The 10,000-nt window shown below is 38.5% G+C and overlaps 2 protein-coding genes across 4 annotated transcripts in view; one reads left to right on the plus strand and one right to left on the minus strand.

Moving 5' to 3' along the window:
- Positions 1-8,219, plus strand: part of LOC135112141 (sialic acid synthase-like) — a 15,071-nt gene extending 6,852 nt beyond the window's left edge. For both annotated transcript variants that reach the window (XM_064026192.1, XM_064026193.1), the window contains exons 5-7: positions 546-772; positions 2,199-2,369; positions 3,516-8,219. In XM_064026192.1, the coding sequence (XP_063882262.1) occupies positions 546-772; positions 2,199-2,369; positions 3,516-3,701 (584 nt within the window). In that variant the 3' untranslated portion in view covers positions 3,702-8,219. The remainder of the gene's footprint in view (positions 1-545; positions 773-2,198; positions 2,370-3,515) is intronic.
- A 1,204-nt stretch (positions 8,220-9,423) lies between these two features.
- Positions 9,424-10,000, minus strand: part of LOC135112143 (uncharacterized) — a 10,674-nt gene continuing 10,097 nt past the window's right edge. For both annotated transcript variants that reach the window (XM_064026195.1, XM_064026196.1), the window contains exon 5: positions 9,424-10,000. This exon is cut by the window's right edge. The gene's annotated coding sequence lies outside the window, so the exon portion shown is untranslated.

Below are 10,000 nucleotides of genomic sequence, written 5' to 3' on the forward strand. Positions count from 1 at the left end.
CCAATGTTTGTGCACTTGCCACGTTCCTGCTGAGTTTGATCCACTCATGGCCAGCGCTATTCGTGAACCAGGCAATTCATGACTACTATTATTATCATGTTGTGACCACTTTAAACTCACCCCAGGCATAGCGAAGGAATGAACCATCCAAAAGTTATCCATTCTCCTATTGAAACTAATGTCTGTCCCCTTTTTCACGTTTCTGAGTTTGACCCATTCATCCGCAACTATATTAGCTCATGATGATTGAAAACTCATCCCAAGCATAGCGTAACAATGAACCATCTAAAAATTTATCCATTCTCCTACAGAAATTAATGTCCGTGCTTCAACACGTTCCTGTTAAGTTAGATCCGCTCATCTGCAACTGTATTTTATGACGATTTTAAACTTAACTTAACCATGATGTGTGAACAAGCGGTGTTTCTGTGTCGGTGTGAATAAGTTTGTGCGATAGCCTTGTGTCACTGGTAGGGAGCCTTGAGTAGGAGGAGGGTCGCCAGGCAGCCCCGCCAGCAGCATACACAGCGTCCCGGCACACACAGGTATGTCAGATATTGGCTGGGTGTCGCAGGTGTACGAGGCCCTCACCAACCCCCCCGTACCCCTGGTCATCCTGCAGTGCACCTCCGCCTACCCCACGCCCCCAGACCAGGTGCACCTCCGCGTCATCGACACCTACGCCCAAATGTTCCCTCACGCCCACATCGGCTACTCTGGCCACGAGCTGGGCATTCACATCACCATCGCCGCCGTCGCCAGGGGGGCTAGGGTAAGTCACCCCTTAACCCTTTCACTGCGATACGAAACAATTAACAGCACTAGAAATAATGCTTGGAATCTTTATATGCACCTGTAAGAAGGAATGGGATTAAAAGAATAGATTTTGCAATTTGTACTGAGTTTAAAGATTGGAGGTGGCTGTAGAATAAGTAAATATTTGTCAGAATGATTAGTAATTAAGAAAAGATGAACCTAATAGTAGTTAAAGGGTTAATTGGTCTCTCTTTTTCCTTCATTAACCTTTTTTCCAGCCTAAGGTAATGGACATTTTAACTGCAATTTTCACTGCTATATATTTTTCCTGTAATCATATGTAACTCTTTAAGCACTTATTGTTGTACTATACTCGTAGTTACTTAATTAGTCTTGAGATGCACTATAGCCCACACTGTTAAACCTGAAATCGTGCGGTGACTTTACTTTCTTCTTGTTCAATGAATGCTTGTGTTTACCCTGTGGACACGTTGATGAATTGATCCTTCACTGACTACACTGTTGCAAAGAATAGCACACATTCACTGTACTGGAATAATATTGCGTCAATAAAAAGTTAACAGAGAAATATAATTCACTCAATTTTTCTAAGATCCCGAGAAGAAATATATTTGTGCTATGAATAATTTAACAGATTGATTATTCATTTGCAGCAGTATGAAAAGAATACATGTAAGAGACTTCAATATAGACAAAATATTATAACCAGTGCAAATTAACAGAGAAACATAGCCAATCAAATTTCTCTCAAAACTTCCACACAGATCACAAAACAACTGCTGCATTCACCCTTTGTAAACATCCACACCACTAAGATATTGTTTGCTTATACACGCAGAAAATCAAAGACAATATGACTTAAATTTTGTCTTTTGCTGGGCCACTAATATATTTGAACCTAGTACAAAAATAAGCGACGTAAAAAAAAAAAAAAGCTATGTGATTATAAGAAGAAATTGGTTAGCAGCCAAAGGGTTAAGCGAAGTGACCCCCAGCGGCGCCTTCTTCTGTTTCCTTCAGGTCGTGGAGTGTGGCCAGAGAAATACAGTTCTTCCAATTTCTCCAAGACCTCAGGAACAAATGCATTACAGAATAGACCGTTTCCAAAATTTGCCAAAAAACGCATTCAAACTTTGTGAAACTTGAAACGACTATATCTTAACAAGTTTTCAAATAATACGACTTTAGGCCTTATAAACACTGTGATAGGGGCAGGTTATCCACTCCTGCTGAAAATTCTGGGGCTGTGGATAATGTTAATGGAAAAGAATACTCCCGGTGCGAATGGATATTTTGCCCTTTCTGCATTGACCTTCTCACATGTGCTTATGCTTCAGTTAATGGATTAATGCGTGATTATATATAGGAAAAATTGTTTAGCAGTAAAAGGGTTAAGCAGTGCCTTCCTCTACTTCCTTCAGGTCGTGGAGCGCCACCTCACGCTCAACAAGACGTGGAAGGGCAGCGACCACGCGTGTTCCCTGGAGCCCCACGACCTGAGGGAGCTGGTGACGGCCATCAGGTGCGTGGAGGCGGCGCTCGGCAGCCCCCTCAAGGCCTTCCAGCCCAGCGAGGACCCCTGCCACAGCAAGGTAATTCACCAGGCACCCTGGGTTTCGTTTCATCCATTACAGATAAAACTTTTCCTCATAATTCAGGATGATTATTGTGGCTCTACTCTTTAGGAACTGGCTTCATAAGTGGACCCTTTTTTTTTAGCCTTTCTGTTGCCCTTGGCCAGAGTTCCTTTAGCACAAAAGGAAAAATAAAGAAATGCTGTTCTTTCATATCAAATTTGAAACTACTTGAAATCCACATCATACAGTTGAATTCAACGTAATTTTGAAGGCTTGGGAGTTGAACCTACTTGAAATCCCATACAACTATAATCAGTCTCTACTTAATATTGCTATAATAGTATTGGAAACCCAATGAATCGCACACGCACATCTTAAAACTCACATAAAACAACTAAATTCCACATAATTTTGAAGACTTGGGAGTTGAACCTATTCGAATTCTCACACAACTTTATTAAGCGCCTCATAGTATAGTTTTACTGGAATGATGTTCGAACCCACTCGCAACGCATGTTGAAACTTACATACGAGTAACACTATTGAATTCTACATAATTTTGAAGACCTGGACTCGAAACCCCACAAAATTCAATAAAATCCCACTTAGTCTTCCTGAAATGGTCTTGAAACCCCAGTGAGAAACCCACACGCTTCACATTGGCAACAAGAAATAATGGGATCAAGCTTGAGAAAGTTAGATTTAAAGAGATGGGAATTAATTAGTTTTCAAATAGAGTAATAGATGAATGGAAAGGATTCAGTAATCAGATAGTGCTGAGCCATTAGGACCTTTAAAAGAATATTAGACAAATTTATGGATGAGGTTGCTGGGGGCGCCGTTGTACAGTTGAGGGCCAAGGGGTTCCTCAGGCGCACCGGTTCGAATCCTGGCCACGCCCCGAGGTTAGGAAGGGTATCCACTTCGGGTAACGGTTCCCAAATGCCAAAACCAAAACCCTTCGTTCAGAGGCACCTTCCAAACCCTGATTAACTGATGAACTAAGGAACCGGACGTAAAACTGAAGAAAAAAAAATGGAAGAGGTTGATAAATGTAAATAGGAAGATATGTTTCATAGAGGGACTGCCACGTATAGTACTAATATCTTATTGCGGTTTCCCTTATGTTCTTAAGCTCTTATGTTCTCCCCCTCGTGACAGCTCGGGAAGACACTGGTAGCGGCAAAGCCCATCAAGGCAGGACAGAAGCTGCAGGAGGACGATCTAGTGGCCAAAGTAGCGGAGCCTAGGGGAATCGCGGCCTACAGGTTGGAGTCCCTCGTGGGCGGCTACTTGAACAGAGACGTGGAGCAAGACGAGAGTGTGATGGAGGCTGATGTGTTGTGAGGCAGCGGCGCGCGTGTGTGTGTTGGGGGTACAAAAGTGTTGTTTCATGGCCTTGTAACTTTAGTGTGAGTGCGTGAGTGTTGTTGTCGTTTCTGTTTGTGTGTTTGGGTTTGTGTGTGTGTGTGTGTGTGTGTGTGTGTAAGTGTGTATGTGTGTTTCTATTGTTTACTGACTATTACTGCTTCTATTTCTATTACAACTTCTACTACTTCTACTACTACTACTACTACTACTACTACTACTACTACTACTACTACTACTCCTGTCTTTGCTACTTCTATCCTCCTCTTCCTCCTACTCCTCCTCCTACTCCTACCACTACTACTACTGCCCCTTCCAACAAAAGTACTACCTCTGCTGCTGCTGCTGTACTAAGATGTGAATAAGTCTGCAGGATGTGTGGGTGTACGTAATACACTATATAATAATAATAATAATAATAATAATAATAATAATAATAATAATAATAATAATAATCAGTTTGGTGTTAGCTGATTGGTCGCGAGTGCATTGCTATAAAGTCCCCTCAACGAAGGTTCGGTGCATATTTCAGAATCACATATAGTTCTATTCGTTAACGAGTAAGAGGAAAACAACAAGAAAAATATTGTAAATTTGGCCTGAGTTTTAATGAAGCGTTGATATTACTTCGAGTAGATTAAAAGATGATGTAAAGTGTAAATTCAATGCAATGTATACCAATTAGAGGTGTTTTTTTTTTTTTTTTGTGTTTGTTTAGACTAGAATGAAGTGTTTTGTTATTGCCAAGAAATAATGCAAAGGAAAAGTCAAGTGATTTTTTTTTTTTTCTCTTAAATTCAGAAATGGAAGATCATGACTTTTGAGAAATAATCCCAAGTTTTTTTTCTTTTCAAAATGATCTCAGATAATTTATATTGAAATGGTCATTAATGTTCGAAGTTGCATAAAAATCATCTTTAATTTTTATAATTATTTTTTTTACTTTATTGTTATTTTTTTAATGATGAACATGATTTTGAAATGTAATCACATGTTCAAAAATATCATCATGTGTTTCATTCATTATCATTATTACAACATTTTTTCGAAAAGCTGGAACTAAAAACATTAAAAACAAGGATTTTATTTTTTTTCGAGTTTAATAAATCTCATTGAAAGTAAAGAAAATTTAAAAGTTCATTAAAAATCATAAAAATAATAATGACTCACTATAAACAACGTGGAGAGAAAATGAAAGTGAAGAACCGCCTCAACACTCCGAGGTTCTTCACTTGACCCCACCGTCATGAATAACACATTTGTACTTTTTTATTCATATTTTATAAACTCAATGTTGTCATTCCATGTATGTATATTTCCACATTTGCTCATGACATGTATAACAAATGTCGTCGCCTCCTCTCTCTCTCTCTCTCTCTCTCTCTCTCTCTCTCTCTCTCTCTCTCTCTCTCTCTCTCTCTCTCTCTCTCTCTCTCTCTACTGTCCATCTGTCTTTCCATCTACCTGTCTATTCTACCTTCTATCTGTCTATCTCTATGTTTCTGTCTGCTCTACCATCTATTGTCTATTAATTTCTATCTATTTATCTCTCTATCTGTAACTGTCTCGTACGTCAGATCAGTGTTGTCATTCCTTTGATGTGTCCCTCCTTCAGTTTGGTCCACTAATGCAAAATTCACACTCATTAATTCCCGTAAGAGCGCGTAGTAGCAAGCAGGTTTGTCTCTCCCGTAGGCACGTAATGGTTTCCACTTTATATCCACTTACTTATAAACAGACTTGCAAATTTATAGATGTACAATGGAAATATTTTGAAAGGAGGAAAAGTTATCAACAGGTACAAGTATTTCATAAGGGCTATAAACTATTACTAATATACCATAGTTATAAACGACATTTGCCAAAAAAAAGAATACATATATATTACATATTCTAGTTTTGAAGATAATACATAACATAACTGTATCATGTCAACTCATTGCATGTATACTCAATTTTCATAGTATTGTATTCATCGTGAGAAGTGTAATCACATTTCGATCATGTATTTTTTTCCTCTCTCTCTCTCGTGAACGCGTAAGTTTAACACGTCAGTATAGATTTACCTCCAGTACTGTACTATATCGTTAGTCCACGGCGATGGTGGCGCTAGAACACAATTTTAGCTTCTAGGAGAGAATGGTGCGTGTTCTTAAACGTCTCGGCGTCTCAACTCTGTACTTCCTGAGGCTCTGTTGGAAGTTTCTCGGATTTTCGGAGATGTTTTCCAAGACTATAGTTTAACTCTTTGCTGCTGTGGAAAAATTATTTGCATGGCCACAGAAAAAGAAAAAAAGAGGTAGAGAGGGGCTTTATGAGGCTCTAGTGGGAATTACTTGGGTTTTCAAAAGTATTTTCAAGATTCTATAAAGACTTTTCTGATGTGGTTGTCCTTTTCGTTAACACTGAGAGCACGGTAAGAATTATTTACTTGTCCATAGAAAAGAAAGAGATAGAATGATTTTAAAAAGAAACTCTAGTGGAAGGTACTTGTAACTTATAAGTAAAAATTAGAAAAATCATGTACAGTATCGTGTAGCAATGAAAGTTTTAGCAACAAATTTAAACCATCAATGCGAAACAAAACCAATACCGTGAAACCGGTTAACATGACAGATTTTTTTTTTTTTTTACTAAGACTTAAAATGTTCAGTACATAAAAGAAGTAAAAAAAAAAAAATTGTAAGTAATAGAGAAAATTATTAAGAAAAAAAAAGATGTATCAATGAGAGTTTTAGCAAGAAGTTTAAACCATCGATGAGAGAACAAAACCATCACTGAGAACCCGGCTAATGAATCATCTGTGCTGATTGGGAGTCCTGACGGGGGAGCCAAGTGTTTAGGAACACGAAGCCAAGACGCATATGAATGTGTGCTGCAGCATTTAGCCTTACCCAGTCTGCTCAAGAGTTGTATGTGTGATATTTCTTTAACCTTCCTTTTAGCTTCATGCATGTCAAGTGTTATTATAGCGACTCAGTGTTTCAAGGCAGCTGTTCATGTCTCGTGTGTGTGTGTGTGTGTGTGTGTGTGTGTGTGTGTGTGGGTGTGTGTGTGTGTGTTCCATAGGCACTGGTAATCCATCTTGCTAGCGTGTTGAGTGTTTTAGTCATACAGATGTACTGTGCGAGAATGAGACAAGTGAATAGGAAAGACAGCAAAGTAACTCAAGCTAAACTAGTACAATGATAACCACCTTTATATTTCCTCTACACAGGTTTACAGATAAGACCTGTAGACGAAACATAAGGGGATATAGCAGTACTCCATCAGCTTGAGTCACTCCATCAGCTTTCCCATTTATAAGTACAGTCGGGGCTATAAGTCATTACCCTGTGGCACTCCTTTTTCATTATTTTTCGTGTTTTTCCCTCAATATTTCGTCCTCTCCTGACAACCTGCTTATAAAAAAAACAAACAAACAAACAAAAAACGAATTCCTGACATGTTCTCTCAATCTTTACTACTGCTATTACTACTACTAATAATAATAACCTAGCTGCAAAACACAAACAAAACAAAAGAAGCTAACTCCGGACATGTTCTCTCAATCTTTACTACTACTACTACTACTACTACTACTGATAACCTAGCTACAAAATACAAACAAAACAAAAGATCTAACTCCTGACTCATTCTCTCAATCTTAACTCACCTGGTCAGCTTGCAGTCTTATAAAAACCTAGAAAAATATCAGTAGACCGCACTAAATATTCAGGGAAAGGATACGAAACATTATGAGCATGGCAAGGACTTCTGGGCCTGACTGTACATGTGGAATTATGTACATATATGTTGGTTACCGTGCGCTTAGCTGCTGCCTCCGCTTAGTTCAAGTTATGGGCGTTAGTTTTCATGACATCAAACTATCATTATATCAGTGTAGGAGTCTAATGGTAATACTATAATACTAAAAAATAAAAAAGAGTATTGTTATTCATTATGCAAAGTGTGTCGTGTTTGGCATTACTTCATCACAATTGTTTACTGCATTAGGCACGTCTCTCTCTCTCTCTCTCTCTCTCTCTCTCTCTCTCTCTCTCTCTCTCTCTCTCTCTCTCTCTCTCTCTCTCTCTCTCTCTCTCTCTCTCTCAAATAAATGTTATCTTGTTTCTTGTTTTTCTCTCTACCTCTCTCTCTCTCTCTCTCTCTCTCTCTCTCTCTCTCTCTCTCTCTCTCTCTCTCTCTCTCTCTCTCTCTCTCTCTCTGAACACAATCCTGCGGGCTAGGATGACGCTATGAACAGGGTTTGTGTAGCTGTGATAAGGGAAGGAAGGAAGGAAGGAAGGAAGTTCACGTGAGTCACTCTATTTTCTATGGGTTCGTTTCACTGCTACCGTGCAACATACCCTGTTAAAGCCTCACTTAGACATAATGTTGTGTATTCTACGACCTGTACCCAAAAAGAAAAAGAAAAAAAAAACAATTATAGTGTGGGTTAATATTACAATGTACCATAGTGGCAAATTAGGTCTTAAAAAAATATTGATAATCTAATGTGTGTGTTTTTTTTTACGCTATATATTATTGTTATTGATAGTATTAAGAGAAATTGGTGTTCTTGGTGATTTTTTTTTTTTTTTTGATTGGGTTGATAAACTGTAAAGGTTAGTAAGTCCAGACCTGCTTTATAATGAGTGGAAGAAAGTTCTGCTTACTTCCAACTTTTCTTTCTCTTCTTTTTTTTTTCCTTTTGTTTGCATTACATCTTAAAGAGAAAATTACTTACATTTGTCGAGGCCTTTTTTATATTTCATCTTACTTTCCTTTTGATATTTTTTTTTTTTTTAGCAGAGGCTCCACATAATATACATGTAAAATAAATAAATAAATAATTAAACAATAGTCAACTAAGAGAAATTCTACCGGGCCCAAATAAAAACATAATAACACAAGAACATAAAGGCTACTGCAAGAATCCACCAAGTCTTCGCGTGGCACTCTTAGAATAAAAACCTGCCCACCTACATATCCACCTTTTATCTACATTCATAATCTATCTCATCTTCTCTTATGAGTTCTCTGTTGACTGGAAACTAACACCTGGATTTCATTTACTGTAGACCTTCAGAATTTATAACAATTGTTTGCTTCATTAGATTTTTGTGACTTTAAATTCTTTCTAATTTAGATGTTGTTGATTTAAAATAGACCATCTTGAATGTACCATTACTACCACTACTACTACTACTACTACTACTACTACTACTACTACTACTACTACTACTACTACTACTACTACTGCTGCTACTACTACTACTACTATTACTATTACTACTACTTCTACTACTACTACTACTACTACTACTACTACTACTACTACTACTTCTACTATAACAACAACAGCTACTACTACTACTACTATTGGTGCTGCTGCTGCTGCTGTTACTACTGCTGCTACATGTACTACTACTTCTACTACTACAACTACTGCTACATGTACTACTACTACAACTACTACTACTACCACACTTACTGCTGTCACGTCAATAAGCAAGCTTCTATTGTTATTGGTCGCTCGGTGCTAAGGAATGCCAAGTACACACACACACACACACACACACACACACACACATACCAAAGGCAACTCATGTAGGAAAAAAAACGAGGGTGAGGCGAGAACCACCATAAATACTGAACCAACTTACCTTACCTGGTCAGTAGTTCAGCAGGTGAGCGGAAGGAGGTCAAGGAAACACACTCACACCTGGTTCATTAATTAGTTCACGTAGCTTTCCAAAGACACTGGTTATCACAGGTACAGCCTTCAATAGTTTATGTATACACTGAAGAAGAAGAACAAAAATAAGGCATCCTCTTTCCTAATACATATCCTGATGATGACTATACACATATTCGCACAGAGGAATGCTGGGTCAAGATGAATAATACACGGTAATACTGAGTGGTCAGCTGTTGCTATTGATTGACCGTCAGTTTTTGAATTATTGAGACACACACGCATGCTTGCCAATACCGCGCCACGCCAAACCATGCTGCACCACACCAGGACAGGGCAGGCAATCACTCACTCACTCAATCAATCACTCGAGCTTCAGAAATCTAGGTTATCAAGCTCTCTTTTCGAAGCTTCACTCACTGCATTCATCCCATGTGATACTGTTTTGCTTTATGGTGATACTGTTTCTCTTTCACTGTTACTCACTCCTTCCTTCCTTCCTTTCCTTACGCTTCGCCTCCTTTCCCCTGTTTTTGTCTTACTACTTTCCTACATCTCCCTTCTTTACATAGTTTCCTCAGCGAGCTCTCTGTTCGAA

The sequence above is a fragment of the Scylla paramamosain genome, chromosome 23 (assembly GCF_035594125.1).
Source record: "Scylla paramamosain isolate STU-SP2022 chromosome 23, ASM3559412v1, whole genome shotgun sequence".
NCBI lineage: Eukaryota > Metazoa > Arthropoda > Malacostraca > Decapoda > Portunidae > Scylla > Scylla paramamosain.